Source organism: Vulpes vulpes, chromosome 1 (assembly GCF_048418805.1).
Source record: "Vulpes vulpes isolate BD-2025 chromosome 1, VulVul3, whole genome shotgun sequence".
Lineage (NCBI taxonomy): Eukaryota > Metazoa > Chordata > Mammalia > Carnivora > Canidae > Vulpes > Vulpes vulpes.
In genome coordinates, this window is record NC_132780.1 from 90,909,288 (window position 1) to 90,930,241 (window position 20,954).

At 44.2% G+C, this 20,954-nt stretch overlaps 1 protein-coding gene across 11 annotated transcripts in view; it reads left to right on the forward strand.

Moving 5' to 3' along the window:
* Positions 1–16,301, forward strand: part of NHSL1 (NHS like 1) — a 233,468-nt gene extending 217,167 nt beyond the window's left edge. For all 11 annotated transcript variants that reach the window (XM_072719875.1, XM_072719820.1, XM_072719853.1 and 8 more), the window contains 3 exons: positions 5,682–8,927; positions 9,433–9,565; positions 13,520–16,301. In XM_072719875.1, coding sequence (XP_072575976.1) covers positions 5,682–8,927; positions 9,433–9,565; positions 13,520–14,219 — 4,079 coding nt within the window. In that variant the 3' untranslated portion in view covers positions 14,220–16,301. The remainder of the gene's footprint in view (positions 1–5,681; positions 8,928–9,432; positions 9,566–13,519) is intronic.
* Positions 16,302–20,954: the final 4,653 nt, after the last annotated feature.

Genomic DNA, 20,954 nt, shown 5'->3' on the forward strand with positions numbered 1-20,954 from the left:
GCACTCTGACACCAGGCTGCTTGGATTTTTTTTTTTAATTTTTATTTATTTATGATAGTCACACATAGAGAGAGAGAGAGAGAGAGAGGCAGAGACACAGGCAGAGGGAGAAGCAGGTTCCATGCACCGGGAGACCGACGTGGGATTTGATCCCGGGTCTCCAGGATTGCTCCCTGGGCCAAAGGCAGGTGCCAAACCGCTGTGCCACCCAGGGATCCCGGCTGCTTGGATTTGAATCCTAGCTCTGCCACTTACTCCCTGGGTGGCCTCAGGCTGGTTACTTTACCTCTCTGAGTCTGCTTTCCTCATTCAAATAATGTGGTTGGTGATGCTAACAGAACATATCTCATAAGGTTGTTGGGAGGATTTAATGAATTTATACAGGTGAAGCACTTGATGTCAGGTAGTGTTTACCATATGTTAACTTAATAGCTGCTTTTATAATTATTGTAGGGAACTTAATAGTACCTGTTTTGAAATTTGCTTCTTTCTCTTCAGTGAACTAATGGACTTATTTCCTTATAGCTACTTTCACCTGATGTTTTTACTTACATTTACTATTGAGGGTCTAGAAATTCAGAATAATTATTTCTGAACTTGCTCAGCCATCTTTCAGTCAAAATGAATTTTTCCTAGCTACGGTGATCTGTTACAGCACATTGAGGTAGCATTGCAACATCCGGGTGCTAAAGACATTGTACCTCTGTGTTTTTTCCCAATACCCCTGCTTAAAAGCCACATATCAGTAATGGAAGGCTAACTCTTCTTTACGCATATTCTCTCTTTTCCTGCCATCCTGTTCTGCAGTACGTATGCTCCACCTTCCAGACTGAAGCCACAATGGGACAAGAATAGGGACTTTTAGCTTTTGCTCTAGATCGTTCCAGTGACCCAGATGACATATGGGTGCCCATCTTATTTCATAACAGGGTTTTATCACAAAGGCAAGCCTGCATCCACAGGATTTATGAAATTTGTCTGGTTCATGCCCTTGCATCTGCTTCCAGATCTGGGCCAGTTCTCTTGGATCTCATTTTGTCAGACTCTTTATTTTTTTTCCCCTCCTTTAGGTGATAGCTAACTAATGTGAGAAACTAGTACCTACTCTTATGTTCAGTAGGTGCTTAATGGGCTAATTTCTTACAGCACTCAGGTAATGTTTATATTTTAACTGATCTTTAGGGAACATTCTTTAAAGGAGTGAGTGACTTTATAAAGACAGACCCTCTGTAAGATAAAAAGGTTGATGTTTCAAGGTAGTCTGTATTTTAGTGGCTGTACAATCAAATAGGCAGGTTGTGGATAGCTTTGTGCAAAGAGTAAGGATAGTTTGGCCCAGGTAAAGATATGTATACACACAAATATTCAATATGAATTCTCTCTCTCTCTTTCTCTCTGTCTCCCCTCTACTATATATGTGTACATAATGTAATATAATTTCTAGAACCTCAGAGATACGCACTTTTATCATTTTTCTTACTAAACCAATCAGTATGAAGCCAATAACTCAGGTGCCTCTTTGACCTTACTAGAAGGTCTAAGCAGCTAGGTAAATCATGTCTTCTATAATTTTATTTTTAAAATCAATGATCGAGTCCCTGGGGCCCATGTTCATTTCTCTTTTACATATAACACAGAAACCCCAGTAATGCTGGAAGAAAGCAAATAGCTTCCCTATATCTTTGCATTGTAATTGTTGCCAAACATGAGATAGTTGATGTCATTTCATAGTCAATGACATGACCTGGATCCTCGCTGGTGGTCAACTAAGATAAGTTAGAGCTAGTTTTAAAAAAAAGACAAATAACAACTGTAGTTTTAAGGATTGATAGAGTAAGGGAAAATAACATTTAAATATAGTATCATTTAGCAGAAAATTTGGATCATATATTTTTCTTCATTCACTTTATGACTTGTAGTTGATCTTGTCCTTCCTCCCCAATGTTTTGTACTTATAAGGTGCCTGGTATTTCAAAGCTACCTAACTAGTGATTCTCAAAAATAAACACTTGGTATTTTCCTTAAAAATTAGTCTATTCTAGTTGTGAAGCATGGGAAAGTATAGCTGAGTCAAACAAATCAGATGAAAAGAGAAATGATTATCTGAAAAAAAAAAAAACAGTCACTGGGAAAGATACTTGCTATTCACTAGACAACTGCCCAAGTTGCTGGGGATTTGGATTTTTAAAAATCTAACCAGAGATTCTTCCAGAATTAGAGAGTTGATTGTGCTTAATTTAAATCTATACAACTTTTCACTTCAAAATCCATAAATAGGGGACTCTAGAGGTAAGCCACTTTAGAATACTTTGAAGTCAAGGTTTTATATTTACCATTTCAAGTATTTTATAGGTAATAATTTGTTGCCTTCCATTTAAATGAATCAGACAAAATTTCTTTTTTTTTAAGATTTTGTTTGTTTGTTTATTTATTTATTTATTTGTTTATTTATTCATGGGAGACAAAGAGACAGAGACAGAGGCATAGGGGAAGCAGGCTCCTGGGGAGCCCAATGTGGGCCTTGATCCCAGTACCCCAGGATCATGCCCTGAGTGATCAAAGGCAGACACTCAACTGCTGAGCCACCCAGCCATCCCAAATCAGACAGAATTTCTAATTTTTTTCTTTACTCTTATTATCTTAAACATACATAGAAATGTATTTGAACAACCCATCACAAGTTTTCATCCTCTAGAATCAGATAGTATCATTTTGTTGTTATATAATTATATTTGGTTACTGAATAGTTCCTGGAACACTGTGCATTCCTCAAGCAAAAAAAGCTTTGTTTAAGGGAATCATCTTCTGAATAACTATTGATAGGTTGTACTAAGAGCATTAAGAACATAAGACCAGACATGACTTTTTAAAAATCATTGTGTTAAACCTTAAATTAACTAAACTGTAGATCTCTATTATCTTTGATTACATATATTTTTAATTGGACATCCCTTGTAGTATTGTGTAATAAGTAAAAAAGTATATAATTCTTTCTTTATATTATTTTGCAAAATCAGGTAAATCCCATCAAGATTTTTTTTTTAAGATTTTATTTATTTATTCATGAGAGACACACAGAGAGAGAGAAACAGAGACACAGGCAGAGGGAGAAGCAGGCTCCATGCAGGGAGCCCGACGTGGGACTCGATCCTAGGTCTCCAGGATCATGGCCTGGACTGAAGGCAGTGCCAAACCGCTGAGCCACCAGGGCTGCCCCCATCAAGATTTTTAGCAACACTGTAGGTGGCTCAGCAGTTGAGCGTCAGCCTCTGACTCAAGACGTGATCCCAGAGTCCTGGGATTGAGTACCACATCGGGCTTCCTGTATGGAGCCTGCTTCTTCCTCTGCGTATATGTGTGTGTGTATGTGTGTGTGTGTGTCTTATGAATAAATAAATAAATCTTAAAAAAAATATTTTTAGCAACACCTAAGAGGTCTATATTTGTTCGCAGATCTCTTTTTATAGTCTGTTTCTGTTACTTAATTCTAGTCAAGATAGTATTCATCTGTGTCCTATAATATGTGACACTTTTGTACTATGAAAATATTAGGGACGCCTGGATGGCTCAGTTGGTTAAGCATCTGCCCTTAGCTCAGGTCATGATCCCAGAGTCCCGGGATCGAGCCTGGAGTAGGGCTCCCCAAGCAGGGAGTCTGCTTCTCCCTGCTTCTCCCTCTGTCTCTCTTCCACCTCGTGCCCCTCCCCCACCATCTCTCATTCTCTCTCAAATCAATAAATAAAATCTTAAGAAAAGAAAAATATTAGAGGATATATTTTTGAAATAGAACTTCAGTGGTCCCTATGATGGATGATATGTGAGTTGCATTTTACATGTATTTTTAAGGGTCTTTAGAAACACGTGATTTTAATAAGAAAGTTGTATTGGGCTATAAATGGTGAAGAAATGGCTATATTTCCATTTTTAGAATTCTAGGATGGTTTCACATTCAAAATTGTTACCTAAAAGAATCAATACATCATTTATGGTAGTTAAAAATCTACCACTGATCTCATGCAAAAGTTGCATGAGATGTTATGCAGTTTTGAAAGAAAAAGCTATTAAAATCCATTGTTGAATGGAATTAGGTATCTTGAATATTTGGAGCCAAACTGGTGCAAACTGATACAGCCATAAAAGCCAATTTCCCTCCTAAAATACCAAGTGGCAAAAACTTCATCTTTTGTTTTCTTTCCTCAAAGTGGATTTTTCTCCTGCTCCTGCCTATTGGCCACTTCCTCTCTTCCTGAAGGGAAAACCTTGTGATATGTGTGTGTGTGTGTGTGTGTGTGTGTGTCTGTGTCTGTGTGTATCTGTGTGTGTGTGTCTGTCTTCAGTGAGTGTGCCTGGCAGAGGGTAGAGGAAGGAAAGAGATCCTCTTTGCTAAAAATACAAGTATAAAAATATTCCCCATCATCGAAAATGAAGGAGTGGGCTTTACACTTTATTCTTGTAGGATGACATCTCCTTTGTGGTTCATACAAGACCATCACTGCTGTATTTGCAATATCCTTTGCTATTCAGATGAACGAAAGGCTTTATATCCAGTCAGGGACACGAGGCTAATTGATGTGGGGTAGGGAGGGAGTTCTCAGGAATCCCATCACCACCAGTTTGCTTGCCCAGGTGAACATTGATGCCGGCAGGCACTCAGCTTGCATTGCTCACCAAAGCGCATGCTTGAGATTCTTTTTTTTTTTTTTTTAAGTTTTTGAGACAACATAGAGAAAAACTGGTTTTGCTGTTGTTTTTCAAAATTTAGTGTGTCTTAATGTTTACTATGCATGAATTGATTTTTTTCTCTCTCTGTACACTTTCATAAAGTTGTTGGTTTCATGATTTTTTCTTCTTTTTGAGATTCTGTTCCTTTCTAGATAGCTTGAAATCTAACTGTTATCTACACTTAAGGTTTTTTTTCTCATTTTCCTCTCCATTTGGCCCTTTTTATGCTTTTTCTCTTCTTTCTTTAAACATACCTACTCTCAGTATGGTTGTAAGCTCCAAGAAATGAATAACCCTAATTTGAGGAAATGCTCACTGGATCGGTTCCTGCTGCTTTTTCCCCACCAGAACACAACAGATTGTTCTTGGATTTTGAATGTCACTGACAGATGACAATGGTTTGACATGGATAATGAAATGTTTGAAACACAGATGGGCCTGTAAATCATTTTTTTCTTACGATTTCCTTCTGACATGAAAAAAATTAATGCACTTAACACTGTTTTATATCAATATCCCTTGTAAATGGTATCTCTGTAGCCCAACTGTTGAGCCCTACTTTGGGAAAGACAGTCTCAGCTTGACAGATGCTCACCAGGTGAGTGACAGGCCACCTTCAAATCTTCACCAAAAGGAGATTATTTGAAAAGAAAATCTTCCACAGAGCACTCAGCCTTGATCTCAAAGAGAGTAACTGAGAATTCCATATGTAGCACTTCATCTATGGGAGGATTTGAAGTACAAATCAGTAGAAGGACATGAAATTCATAATAAGGGTTTTTACCTTAGGAGCTATCAGTATGACTATTTAAACTCTCACCCAGATACCTATAGGAGAAAAGAAACTAGATCAAATAGAAAAAAAAAATTTTTAAGTACAGCAGAATTAGAAGGGGGTGAGGGTACAGGTGATGAACTAAGATATTTTGAGATAACGTCTCTTTCTGCTTTATCTCCAGCATCAGTCACTGGCCAAGATGATGGTGGTGGTCACTCGTTGTACACCCCAGACCACTGCTCCACACTGGGAAGGCTTGATAGCTATTGCTCTGCTGGGCAGCGCTCAGAAACCAGGGACTCCAGCTGTCAGACTGAGGAAGTGAAAGTTGTACCCCCTTCAATGAGAAGAATCAGGGCACAGAAGGGGCAAGGCATTGCTGCCCAGATGAGCCACTTCTCAGGCTCCTCCGGGAACATGTCTGTGTTGAGTGATTCTGCAGGTATTGTGTTCCCTTCTCGCCTCAACAATGATGCTGGCTTCCACAGTCTCCCACGTTCTGGAGCGAGGGTGAGTGTTCAGTCCCTCGAGTCACGATTGGGTGCCCTGAGCCCTGCAGAAGACCTGGATGGCACTTATCCCTACCAGAGTGGTCACCCACAATTAGATGAAAATTCAGGACATTTGGGAGGTACCTCAAGGACTGGAATGCTTTTGAGACCCAAGTCTCAGGAGGTGAGGCATTTTGAGAATGTGATCAGCCCAGCGTGTGTGGTCTCTCCTCATGCCACCTACTCCACCAGCATCATCCCAAATGCCACACTCTCTTCCTCTTCAGAGATTATTATTATTCACACTGCTCAGAGTTCAGGACAGCTGGACAGTAAAATCACCAGCTCCTGTTCATACTCAAAGATAAAATCTAGAGACCACCTCCTCTCCAGGCATACTAGTAAAGATGATCATCAGTCTCCCAGTGGCAACTGGACAGAGGGTCACCCCAGCATTCTTTCACAGGCCTTAGATCCCCACACCTCCAGTGCAACCATGCTATTGTCCCTCTGTGATTCAGTGGTTTCTCTAAATACTTCAGCAAATCGGGAGAATGGGTCCCAAGCCATGAGCTATAACTGTAAAAACAACCTGAGTTCTCCAGCCCACGCCCAGGATGTGGATGGTAAGAGTGAGTCCAGTTATTCAGGAGGCACGGGGCCCAGCAGCTCGGAGCCCTGGGAATATAGTGCCCCCGGTAACGGGCAAGCATGCCCACTGAAGGCTCATTTGACAACGCCTGGTTACTCTACTCCCGGAAGTAATGTGAGCAGCTGCAGCTTGGACCAAACATCCACCAAAGATGATGCCAGATCCCTGTATTCAGAGGAGCATGATGGCTACTACACATCTGTTCACCCCGATCCGGGACAGGGATCTGGAAACCAGTACAATAGTGATGGCTTTGGGAACCCCAGGCACAGTGTGGTCAATGTCTTTGATGGAAGAGCTCAGAAAAACCAAGGGGACCGGTCACATTACCATGACAAGTCCCTTTCTCGAAACATCTCTTTGAAGAAAGCGAAGAAGCCGCCTCTGCCACCCTCTCGGACTGACTCCCTGCGCAGGATTCCCAAGAAGGGTGTCCAGTCCAATGGGCAGGCGCTGAACGAGAGCCTGATCGCCTCGCTGCAGCACTCTCTGCAGCTGAACCTCCCGGGCAAGGGCGGCAGCTCGCCCTCCCAGAGCCCCTGCAGCGACTTTGAAGAGCCCTGGCTGCCTCGCTCCCGCAGCCAGAGCACGGTGAGTGCGGGCAGCAGCATGACCTCGGCCACCACCCCCAACGTCTACTCCCTGTGCGGGGCCACGCCGTCGCAGAGTGACACGAGCAGCGTCAAGTCTGAGTACACAGACCCTTGGGGTTACTACATTGACTACACAGGCATGCAGGAAGACCCCGGGCCCCCTGGCGGGGGCTGCTCAGCCAGCAGTGGGGCGCCGGCTGGAAATGGGCCAGTCCACCACGTCCAGGAGGGATCCAGGACCCAAGTGCCTGGTGGCTCAGTCAAACCAAAGATCACGTCGCCAGAGAAGTCCCACAGAGTCACTTCTCCATCCAGTGGGTATTCCAGCCAGTCGAATACACCCACAGCACTCACCCCTGTGCCTGTGTTTTTAAAATCAGTGTCACCAGCAAACGGGAAGGGGAAGACCAAGCCCAAGGTGCCAGAAAGGAAGTCCTCTCTGATATGTTCAGTATCCATCTCCTCATCGTCCACGTCCCTGTCTTCCAATACTTCCACGGAAGGAAGCGGGACAGTGAAGAAGCTGGACTCGGTGCTGGCCTCCCCCACTGCCGGTGCTTCTCTCCTTTCTCTCCCCTCACCGTGTCCTGCGGACAAGTCTCCTTTTCTTCCTCCTCCCCCACCTTTAGTAGATTCCCCTGACGGCTCTCTGCCTCAGTCTCCCCTCTTCCCCCCTCCACCACCGGAAGTTCTCACTCCCTTCTCTCCCCCTGCCAGCGGGTGCCTCCCTCCTTCCCCCAGGGCACTCAGCCCCCTTCCTCTGGGTGCATCTGCCTCCCTGCCGCTGCCCCCCGCTGCCGTACCCTCCTCAGCTCCCCCGCCTGCCCCACCCCTGGACCCTACGTTGATGAAAGATGCCAGGCCTTCTTTCAAAAAGCCTGGCCAGCCTGAATGCTCCCGGGAGGGCTTCCGGCAGCCTTGCAACAAGGAGGAAGGCGGTAGGCCCCCCATGCCCCTGATAACCACTGAAACGTTGCAGATGGTACAGTTGAGGCCCGTGAAGAAGAACTCAGGAACCGAGCAAGCACTGTTACATGAACAAGTATCTCAGGAAAAACGAACTCCGGTCGTTCCCCAGTATCATTTAAAGCCATCTGCTTTCTTGAAATCCCGAAATAGCATAAATGAAATGGAGAGTGAAAGCCAGCCTGCCTCTGTGACAAGCTCGCCGCCGCCTCCTGCCAAGAGCTCGAGTCAGGGTCACCGGGACGGTGCAGCCGAGCATGGTCCCCCGAGCCGCAGCCCGGGCAGTGCCAGGGAGGCAGAGGCTGGGCCCGGGCCCCGGCCCGCCCCGCTCCAGGAGCCCCCCGGCCCTTCACCCAGCAGGAAGCCACCCCCCATTTCCAAGAAGCCCAAACTGTTTCTCGTGGTGCCACCTCCGCAGAGAGATCTCGCAGCGGAGCCCGCGGAGCCCGTGAGCGGAGCATCACCCGGCCCCAGGCGGGGCGAGGCAGCAGAGAGCGGTGGAGCCAGCGCTGGTCCTGATGAGCCGGGCTCTGGCAGCGCCGTCCTCGGGGGAGGAGCCGCAGGATCCCCGGCCCCGGCCCTGTCCCCAGGTGGAGTGAAAGCCGACGTCCCCACGGTGCAGCCCGACGTGCAGCCAGCCCCCAAGCAGGAGGAGCCAGGTGCCGGGACCAGTGCGGACGGCGGGGGCGCCGTGGAGAGCTGCCTGCCTCTCCAGGGCGGAGGGCGTGAGTATTGCCTTTCTCTCTCGTTCCCGGGGACCCTGCAGCAGAGGCAGAAGATGGGGCTGGTGCCTGTTCCCGGGGAAGCCGGCAGCATGTGGGCTGCCCCTGCTGCTTCACACTTGGGTTACCAACTTGGCATTTTATGAAATTTAAAAAAAAACAAAACCTAGATCTAGGGATCCTGCTTACTGAATGTCAGATAATAGAGGGGTAGGGTGGTCTGCGGCAGACGGGGTATTAAATAGCGGTGAGTAACCTCCCTTCTGGAGAGCTACAGAGAAATGTTCCAACAAAATTTAAGAGACACTCAGTAGGAGTTCTAGACTTCAGCAGAAAAGGAGCAGCTTTGGCCATCGTTAGCAAAATAAAAAGATCAAACTACGGACCCGACTGCCTGTCCTGTGGTTCTCACATTATCAGGAACGGCAGGGACAGCATTTTGGGAAGCCTGGCTGAAGACCAATTCAAGTCACTAGCGCGTCCTGTCTGTCTGCTTGCTTCCCTCTAGCTGGGCTGCCAGAGCCTGACGCAGCCCGCTCTTCCTCGGAGGCCTGTGACTTGCGCAGGGAAGAAGGGAGTGATGAGGTGATGACCCCCAGTAGACCCCGGACCACAGAAGACCTTTTTGCAGCTATTCACAGGTACCCCAAACCCCTTCTCCTTAATTTTGATCATCTTTACGAGTCTGCCTTTCTAAATGCTTTCTCAATTTGCCCTCCTGGGATTTTTTTCTGTCACCTATTAACTCAATTATTTATTTTTTGAGTGTGTTTCTACATTTTTATTTCCTCTGATTCCCTGTTTCTGGTTTACTTTGTCCCACTGATTTTTATGGTGATGTTGGGGGGAGAGGGGGGATGGAGACTCGATGCAGCGCCTTCTGCTCAGCACTACGCTTGCTGGCAAGAAATGCAACGTGTCAGTCATATGACAGAGTATTTACAAGAACCGGATTAGAGCAACCGATGATCCAGGCCAGGATGAGCAACACTGTGTTTTGTGGACGTAAGATGCGCAGACAAGCTCTTGGGGACCTCTTTACCTCAGGGCATTTTTATTATTATTATTAATATATTTTTAAAATATCAGGATATATCAGGATTTTTCTAATGCAGTTTTCTCTGGCTACTTAAAGTGTTTCAATACAAGAGTACAATCTTTTCAAAGCAGGAGTGGAAGGAATGAAATTTGTTTTTGAGTAGTCTAGACCATTAGTGCCATCTACTGGCATCAGAAATTGTTGGGTTTTAAAAAAATGTAGGATAAATTTTTCAAAATAACTGCCTGAACATTTTTTACCTGTGGTTACCTCAGAGAGTGAATATGATTTAGCGTGAAAACTATATATATTGCCTTCTTTCTGGTTGTAAACAGCTGCGTAGTCATAATAGTGTCATTGTAAGAATAGATGAGATTGTATATGTACAAGGACTTTCAACCACAATGCTACTATATAAACCCTATGCTTCCTTCTCGACTTCTTTACCACAGTATTTTTAGATAATTCTTATGAATGTCCTTATGTTGCCAACTCCTTCTACTACGCTGACTCGAGATCCCTTTTTTCCTTCCTGAAACAAAGAATCCTATAAAATCATTTGATTATCTATGTGTCAGGACTCTTTTCCCAATTCTTGGAATCTAACTGAAAAGATGGTAGCGTGAGATGAAAAAGCATAGGGCTGTCCTGATTTGAAATCTCCCATGGAGCATATAAATATCTAACGTGGGGTTGGGGAATGGAGGGAGGAACCAAGATGGGGAATTAGGTGTTTGTCAAGAATTTTGTTCTTCACCTCTTGGCTCTAATATTGGTATAATATCCTAAAAGACCCTAAAGATTGCCTCTTGAACATTGACTGGTTTCTTTGATTTTATTAGAAATAAGAAGGCGGCTGCTTATGAAATTATTTCTCAAAAGAGTAAAAGGAAAAATGCTACATCCTTTGAAACCAACTTTAGTGGCATTTCTAGAAGTTTACACAGATGTTTCTAACTCTAACCATGCTAGACACATAATAAGCACTCAATAAATAGTTTTCAGAATTAAATGAAACCAATTGGAATTCAACTATTAGGAAATTCTTCCAAGACGTCACATTTTTCATTTAGTTTGGAACACACTGGGTTGTTAAACAAGTAGGCATATTTATAGTAGCAGTCCAAAGAGAAGATGCATTGCTAGTTGCTCTGTGTACTAAATACTTGGTCTCAGTGAGGAGCCCAGTTGTCATGGGGTCAAGTTACTAAGTGCTTTTCCGAAAAATATGCCCTATTTTACTTTGGCAACCTTCTGAAGGCACTGAAAAATCTGTGGTTCCTCCTACTAGTGAATTTTATCTACTGCAGATGTGGAAATCAGCCAGTCTATATTACTATTATTACTATATTCTGTGTACACATGATAGAAATAAAGGCCAAGTAGGGTATGGATTGCAAAGAGAGTAAGGACACCTGCTAATTTTTGTTTTAGCATCGATAATGTATTAGCAGACATAACAAAATCCATCTGAAGGCTGTGATTTTTAGGGCTTTATTTTATTTTATATTCTCCGGCACCTAAGCTAATAATTTAAAAGAAAGAGTATCTAAACTGAACCACAGCCTTCAAATTTTATAATGCAAATTAATTCACTTCAGATTTAAAGCCAGATGGAAAATGTAGAACACCAGTTGAGGTGTGAAATTTTTATATTTATTGAAGTAATTAGTTTTCAAGCTAGTGTTAACTGTTTGAGCACTTTTTATAGCCATTTTCTTTAGAAATACACACACAGAGTATGTGTGTGTGTATATACACATATATGCATACGTATATGCAGAGAATTCATAATGTTTACATTTAATTCTCATTTTGGGGGGCAGTTGCTCTTGAGAAACAACAAAACTTATAAATTCCCATCTCCTCTCTTAATTCGAAATCCACAGTTAAAGGCTGTCTCAGCGCACCCTCACCTTTCAAAAACCAAACAAAAAATTAGGCGCCAGAGCAGGGCAGCCATCAGGGGCCCTTCCCCGCACCCCACCCCTCCCCCGTGCCTTGCTGTGCAGGCCAGGTCAAAATAGCACTGAAGCCCGGAAGGAAGAATTATATTTCCCTAAATGACACTCAAAGTTTTATTAAGCACATCCTCCATGCCTGACACGTTATGGCTGTTATTTGCATTCATCTGTATTGATAAACTATGAGCTCTCTACTGTTATTTCCCTTTCCAGCTAGGAAATTGGATCAGAAACTTTAACTTGCCCAAGGTCACAGAGCAAGGAAGCTTAGTGTGGAATTTAACCCAGGTCTGTGTACAGAGGTGGTTTATCTCATTGAATCCTCACAAACCTGTGAGGTTGGTATTCTCACCCCTATTTTGCAAGTGTGAAAGCTATGTTGCAGCATAGATGAGTAGCTTGCCCAGGGTTACACAGCTAGAAGTTGGTAATGCTCAAATTCAGTTCTTTATCTGTATATACAATAGCATCCTCTTTACCCTTCCCTTCTGCATATTTAGAATTTTATAGCAAACAAAGAGATATACCCATGTCTTTATTTTATTAAATGTACCAAGTTTCCTTAGAGCACCTGTACTCAGCAGAGAGATTCCATGCAGGTTGAGTTGTTATCATGAAGAGACCAGCAAGGGGCCCCGTGGCTCATCTGCTTTATTACCTCTGAGCCATTCTCAGTATAAAACACATGGAACAGAATGAGGACAAGAAACACATTCAGAAAACATTTTACTTTCCTTAAAGGCCCCTCCTCTTTCACAGTCCGCCCACATTCCTCAGAATCTCTTGATCAGTTGGAGGTTTTCTGAAGTCCAGCAACTGCATGTGGTATGGAAGGTTCACTCTTGTTTTCCGGAAAACTGGATTTGGAGGAGTTGACATAAGATCCCGTAAGCGCCAAGGAAGACTGGTTTTATGTCAAACTCTAGAATGACTAAGAATACAGGGTTGTAGAGTCCTTCTAGAACTTGAGGTGGGAGCCTGCCTCAGGATAGTGGATATTCTGGGGCTGGCTTATCTATTAGCTGTGTTCAAGGGCTAGAACCAAGCAAGAGAAGAAAGAATAGCAGAAAGGCTGGCCAGCACTGGCAAATGATCTCAGGATCAGTCCAGTATAGGAGAATTAGATACAATATGGCAATTATTACAAACTTTTGAAGTGATCCTCACCAAAATAAGTTAATGTGATGTCTGAGATTTGTTTCAAAATAATCCAGTGAGAGTGAATAGAAGAAAGATAGCTGTTGGTTAAATAATTCCTGTAGCTGGGTCAGAGGCTCACACGATAATACAATGAATTATTAAAGTAATTCTCTTTTTTTAAAAAAAGATTCTATTTATTAGAGGGAGAGAGGGAATGCACACACATGGACAAGCTGGGGTGGGGGGAGAGGCAGAAGCAGACTCCCCACTGAGCAGGGAGCCTGATAATACGGAGCTCATTCCCCAGGATCATGACCTGAGCCACCCAGGTGCCCCTAAAGTAACTCTTAATAAATGATGACCTGAGAATGCAGCAAAAAGCAGTGTGGTGGTGCCTGACATGCTGCAGCCCACTGAGAATTAACCGTTATCTTAATGTTATTGCCTCTCAGATCCAAGAGGAAAGTCCTGGGCCGGAAGGATTCAGATGACGATCACTCCCGAAATCATTCTCCCTCCCCTCCGGTGACGCCCACCGGTGCGGCCCCCAGCCTGGCTTCCCCCAAGCAAGTGGGGTCAATTCAGAGAAGTGTCCGGAAGAGCAGCACCAGCAGTGACAACTTCAAAGCTCTGCTGCTAAAAAAGGGGAGCCGCTCGGACACCAGCGCCCGCATGTCCGCAGCTGAGATGCTAAAGAACACAGACCCTAGATTCCAGAGGTCAAGGTCAGAGCCTTCGCCAGATACTCCCGAGAGCCCGTCAAGCTGCTCCCCCAGCAAGAACAGAAGGGCCCAGGAGGAGTGGGCCAAGAACGAAGGCCTGATGCCTCGGAGTCTGTCCTTCTCTGGCCCCCGGTACGGGCGCAGTCGAACTCCACCTTCTGCAGCCAGCAGCAGGTACAGCATGCGGAACCGAATCCAGAGCAGCCCCATGACTGTCATCTCAGAAGGCGAAGGGGAGGCCACAGAGCCTGTAGATAGCCGGGCTCACGGGGCCCTGGGCACCGCCAGAGGGTGTTCCATGAACGGACTAGGCGGGGAGCCCGCCACCCCCCTGCAGGCACAGGGTCCTGGCCCTGCTGATGGGATAGTCAGCGCAGAGGGCACACATGGAGCAGAACAACGTGGAGGTCCTCAGAGGGAAGAGAGCTAGGGCCAAGCGTGTGACTCCCAGGTTACATGAGGGAGGCACACACAACATCGCTCTAGGAAAAGCCTGACAGGTGCCCTTCCCTGCCTTGCCCCTGGATCCCACTCAGCGTCTGTGCTGTGGGCCCAGGCACCGCCAGCCCTGCAGCGGAAGGGGAGCATCATTTAGGACCCACCTGGCACCTGTGGCTTAAAAGCAAGTAGAAGCTTAACTTCTGAAAGTGCTTCCTGGGGAAGATTTTTTGTTTTCCTCCCCTCCCCCCCCCCTTAAATGCTGGGTGTGTGTGTGTGTGTGTGTGTGTGCATTTGAACACTTTTTATGTTTAAAAAAATACACACACATACAAACAGCATGTACAGAAATAGGAGAAGGAAACACAGTTAAGCTGGGTAGAGTAATGGAGTCTTATGGACTAGGTGGTAATTGCTTTAAAAGTGTTACAGTTTTGGAAATTAGTTCCCAAAGAAGGGAGAGCAAGAACCATCTCTTCTAAGAAAGAGGTGGTCGATTTGCTGGTGTTGCTGCAGAGGACACGTAGGTGTGGGCACCGGTGTGCTTTCCAGCTGAGCCAAGTTGTGATTAACCCAAAATGATGGGAAAGGGCTAAATGACTAATTGGTTCAGGTACTTTTTTCTGGGGAAAAAAGGCTTTGTTTCTTTTTTGTGAAAATGACAAACGTGGAAGTGGCAACGCCGTAACTCGGAGCCTGCTGCTATGCAGCCACAGGCACACAACTTTTAGCTTGACTTTTAGCCACGTGGGTAATTTTTTAAATGAATTTCCTCCTTGAGTAGCAGCTAAAGCCTTTAAGAATAGCAACAATGGGGTGCACATACCAAGAGGGTAGGAGAGGACGAGGAGCACATAATAAAATACACTGCTGGAAGCTGTTTCCTGCTTATTCAATAAAATTATTTTTCAGAATTAAATTTGAAAACTTGCACTACAGAACTGTGGGTGGAGATTTTCCTTTTACGACTGTTTTTACCAGAGTTTAAACTTCCATTTGACAATTTCTTATCACTTGAAATGTCAACATTTGCTAACTTTTGGATATCCTTTTGGTTACACCAAAGAAAAAGGTATGGCTATTTTTCCTTGAACTGCCTACAGTATCATGTCCTCATTTAGAAAGGTTTATCAGAATCTATTATATATTATCTTACTTGGAAGAAAATACTGAATAGCTCTTGTTAGTCAAATAACACTAATACAAATTGGCAGGGCTTGGCTATTAGCCCTGGGAAATGAGTTTTTAGATTAAAAAGATTTTTTGCATTAATTGGTTTGTGAGTTTTTATATTTTTTATAAGGAATTGAGTTGGCTAATTACCTTCTAATCTTCCCCAGTTAGAATTTTAATACTTTTAGGCTTGGGAGAAAAGTGTGTAAAGTATTTATTTTTTATGTCCTATTCTTGTGACCTCTTTCCCCCACTCCCCTCAACTGCCGTGTACTTAGGCTCCTGTTAAATTTGTTGGTTAAATAAAGTAAATCTTGTCCTCTTCATTAGAAGGACCTGAGAGGATAATACTGAGATTCTTGGCCTACGTACAATGCAGCTGCCAATGATCATCTTTTTTTGGTATAAAAATATCATCTGAAAGTTGCACTGCACAGTCCAAATTATCAAAAAGTTTATTATACATTACAATTTTAGATGCCCATTTTAGACATGTCTTTGAGACAAAAACAAACTTAAAGAATTAAGGCTTCTTCCGTTCTCTGAAGAAAACAAAACACTTATTTTCACACAACCAGAAATGAAGATATGATATTTGGCCAAAGGCTAAAGGACTTTTTACCATTCGGAGCAATTATCTACCACATTGGGCACAAGGATCTTTTCTTCTAAATTTTAGGAAAGTGGTGTTGGCTTTTGAATATGAAATCTCATAGCTCCCTAAACAAGATTAGAATGTACGTGAATATCAGAAAACTTTAACTTAATATATACATCATTTATGTTGAAGGTAAAGTAAACAACATCAAAATTAATTATAAAGCTATTAAAATCCCCATTTTTAAAGAAAAAAAATATTAGGTTTTAAAATTTGCTTTGAATAAAACCATTGTAAAGTAAACATTTGAACCTTATTTCTTTTTGTTTGTACACGCATTTTTTAATAATAAGGTAGATCTCCTTTCAGAGAACTGTTGAGTGCTTTGCTGGGTACAAACAGAACAGCAGTGAAGACCAGAAGGTGCCTGTGGGATGTGGGGACCCAACAGACAGGAGACAGAACATCACAGACACGGTGGCTGGTGCCATCTAAAAGGACATATGGAAGAACAGCTCTGGACAGTGTCCTAAGGACTTTTGAATAAAATCTGAATAAAGCATTGACATATAATTCAGGTGATGCGGCACATGGAGAGATGTGAGAACTTTTCACAGGCATGCACCAAGTATAGGGAAACAAGAATCTTAAAAAATGTGGATGAGAGGCTTCAAATCTAATGAAAAAGACACACAAACCACGAACTATCCTGTAAAACATCAGAATAGATGAAAGAGTTGGGCTCCTTAGCAAACCCTGTTGGGACTCGACTATGTGTTCTCTCCTTTACCATTGGAACACCTGACATTGATTCAAGCTGGCAGTGCACCCATCCAAAACTATACCTCACAGTTTCCCCCGTAGTAAGAGGGCACAGTTTTGGCCAATGAGACATGAGCAGTAGTGTGGAAATCTCCAGGAAGATTGCTGAGATAGGAGCCAGCCCCAACCCTCATGGCTTCCTTTCTCCCATTTCTCCCTGAATGGGAGGCTGGAAGAGGAGCAGTACTCCTCCAACCTTTCAGCACCAATAGATTGAAAGCCACATGTTGTGGAAGATAGAGGAGAAAGGAGCCTGGTCCATTGATTACCTCTAGAGCCGCTGCACCAGCCTTGGGCTGTCTACCTCCAGGCGCACTGAGTAAGTAATTTTTCACTCACTTGCAGTTGAGGGATAAGATTCTCAGAGTAAGGTATCCTTGCTTTTTTTTTTTTAAGATTAAAAAAAAATCATCTCTACACCCAATGTGGGGTTTGAACTCAGAACCTTGAGATCAAGAGTCCCATGCTCTACTGAGTGAGACATCCAGGTGCCCTGGGTGTGATTGCTTTTGAGTAGGTAGATGAGGGAGGGATTGATGGTGAACCTGAACTATGTCTTTAAGGATAAGGAGGGTTTCACCAAGCAGGACACTCCAAATGGAGGGGATAGCATGAGCAAAGACACAGAGCCCAAGTGTTTAGAGGAAGCCATGTAGTTAAAGTGTCTCTAGAAAAACGTAGGAAAACACGAGACTGGAAAGGTGGTCTCCAGCAAGAATGTAGAGGGCCTGGTATGCCCTCTCAAGGAATTTGGGTTTTGTTCTGTAGTATTGGGAAACAATGAAGGCTTTATAAGAAGGAGAATGATATGACATGGGTTGGTTCTTAGCCTTCTAAAGCTACATTCTTCCTTATTGACTATATCTAATCCCAGAGCATTAAAAATAAATATATACCCTGGTAACTCCTAAACACCTGTCCTTATTTCCTCTGTGAGCTCCAGAGTAGTATACCTGCTGCCTACTCAAAATCTGCAGTAAAGGTGTTTTAAACTTAGTATCTCCAAAGCATACTTCTACCCTCTCCCCCAACACACACACACTTACCTTATCAATTAACAGCATTACACAATGGCTCAGGTCCACATCTAGGCTCCTTCTTATGGCCTCCTTTTCACCCACATGTAAACCCTACTCGAGTCCTGTCAGCGAGACTGCCAAAATTTGTTTCACGAATCCAGTCACTTCTCACTGGTTTCACTGGACCTCTCAGGTAAAAGCTGTTGTCTCCTACCCAGACTATTGCAAAAGCTTCCCAATGGGTCTTGTCTTTACTATGCCTCTTCAATTACTCTTAATTCACCATACGAAGGAAGCTCTTAGGAACAATTTGTAGCATTCCACTGCTTGAAACCCTTCAAAGACTATAACAATCAGAATAGGATTCTAACTCCTTGCTGTGGCTTGCAAGTCCTTTAGGTTCTGTCCCTATACCCCTCTCTCGAAGGGTCTGGCCTCATTTTCCTTTCTGTCCCTTAGCAGAAGCCACTTCCCAACTCGGAGCCTTTATTTTAACTACTGATAAGAAGAGTTCCTATATTTCTGTGTTGGCTTATGTTCCTCGGGAAGTCGGCCCCAAGACCATTAAGAATGCCAAGGGATTTACTGGACTGAAACACCTTTAAGAGGAAAAGGAAGAAGGATGATGGGGCTGGGAGAGCTATCAGATTGCAGTACTGACTTTACACATCTGCCTAATGTACAGGAACTCTGGGGAGAGGTCACTCACTAGAGGGTCCTGGGTTGGACAGAAACAGCTACGTCCTTTACCACTGCCTTGCTTGGTCTTCAGTAAGAGTCCACTCAGAAAAGTGTGCCTTCAATTTCCACTGCTTCATGACACGACTGGCCACCAACCCTTTCTGATTTGGGAATAGTATGCCCTCAGCTTAAAAGCTGAGGTGACCCCTGATGAAGCCAACAATTAGAGGCTGTCAGCAAACCATACCATCTGCAGCTGGATAGCAAGTCTTGAAAGGAGATCTAAGTGGCACATCTCCAAGCCTGTCCTCCCCTTGCACCCTGTAGATCCTCTTGCCCCCACAAACATGGAGAGCTACTCCTCCAGAACTCTAATGGACTTCTCTTCCTGAGAAGAAAAATGTTCTGAAGGATCTGGATGGGACCAAACTATAGCCCTTTCTCTCATGGGTCTGGGGCCACATTGGATACTCATCATCCTCTCTTCTACTCCATGTCCTTTACCTTCAGCTGCCACCTCTCCTCATCTCCCTGGCTTTCCTAATTGGTATGAACCAAGCTATCATTCCCAAGGGTTCTGAGATCCTAAGAATTAAACCATTTTGGGACCAGGGTTGCTATATTTGTCCATTCACAGTTCCAACTGGGCAAGGAGCCCAAGGGGTACCCCAAGTGGGTGCCCTGAGTTCCATACATCATATCATAGCAGGCTTATCTCCTCTGGCACTCCAGGGTTAGTTAGCCCTGACAAGGTGGTGACTCTTCTTCTTGCTTGCTGGACCCTGGACACAAGGAGCCCAAAGTTCCCAGGTGACAGCAATAGGTTGAAGTTCAAGGGGCCTTTGCTCATTGCAGGGGAAGGGTGTACACCTTTGAGAACCATGACTTCTGGCTCTGCAGAGCCTAGAGGTGTAGGGTAGGAAGTCTTATGTCCCTTGGTGGTTTACTGGGAGGGATAGTAAGTATAGTCATTCTTGCTTCTACCCTTTTGTTTCCCAGAGCCATGCATCCTTCTGTTATGGACACAGCACTATGGAGGATCTGATTTAGTACGTGAGTAGGGTCTTGCCTCCAACCAGACCAGCAGCTTCTGAGTGGTGCCATATGTGAGAGGACTAGTGGATCCCATGGCCATAGGTAACTCTTCCTGATTGGGTTATGATGTGTAGATCACAAATCCATGCCAGTGGATCAGAGGTTTTGTAAATCTCTAGATTAGGTTGCTATTGAGGCCCTATAAACAGGAAAGTAAACTGCTTACCTAGAATAAGTGTCTGCCCTTGTGCAAATAAATTGCTGGCCCTTCCAGGAAAGAATGGGCCTAATGCACTGGTTTTGGCTCCAAATGACCAGGTGATCTTCTTCTATCCTCGTGAGGGTCTGAGCATTGGTATCTATTGCTGGCAGCTTGGACGTTCAGAGTTAGCAGTGTCTAGGTTAGCCTTGGTAAGTGGGAGTCCATGTCATTGGGAGTTCATGCATAGCCTCCATCTCTGCCACCATTGCCACTTTACTTGTGTGCACATTGTGCCAGCACTGGAGTGGGCACCAACAAAAGCTAACGGCAACAGGCTTAGTCATTTTGTCTACTTGGTGGCTCACTGCCTCTTCAGTTGTGGGTGCTTTCTAGGGGGCATTAACATGGAATGCAGTGGTTATCATGCTCTGTGCCTCTCTCCACATGCCTCTCTCCCCAGAATTCATTGTCTCAATCATCCTTTTTCCTTTTTCCAAACTCCTTTAGCCTTACCCCTGAGTGAGGGTGTAATACAGCTGCTGTCCCTGTTCACCCGCACCCTCAGAGTAAGCCAAGTCATCAGTATCACTCAGGCTTTCTCTCTTCCTTCAGCTGACCATACACGTCCTCCAAATAACCAGAGGGAGGGAAGGCGGGGATGGGTGCAACCATGATGACGTGGGAGTTTGGGTGACCCGCTAATGCAGCTTGCCTGTGCTCCTGGATCATTTCTATCCATGATGAAGTGCTACTGATCCTACTAACTTCATGATGTTGTGATTCTGATAGAACCTAGCTAAGGTGGGCATTTCTGGACACATCATCACTTGGTGTCTTATGGTCACATCTCTCCTTAGGGCCCAGTAGTGTACCTGAAGCTATTTTTCAAAAAGTATGTCATTCTTTCCTGCAGTTAGCAAGCCTTACTTCAGGAACCCTGGGACCTGTGATCCACATTGTGTTCTCCCCCTGGGACTTGTCGTAAATGCTACATTGCATTTTTTTTCACTACCAACACCAGCAATAGATCACGTGGGCCATGCTGCTAATTCCTTCCTATCTTCCTGTCATTTCTAGGTCTGTTCCTAATTGATTTTTTTCCTGTCATTTCTAGGTCTGTTCCTAATTGATTTTTTTCCCCCTAATTATGAGTCATAGTTTTGCTTCTTTGCATGTTTTTCTAAAATTTTGTATTGA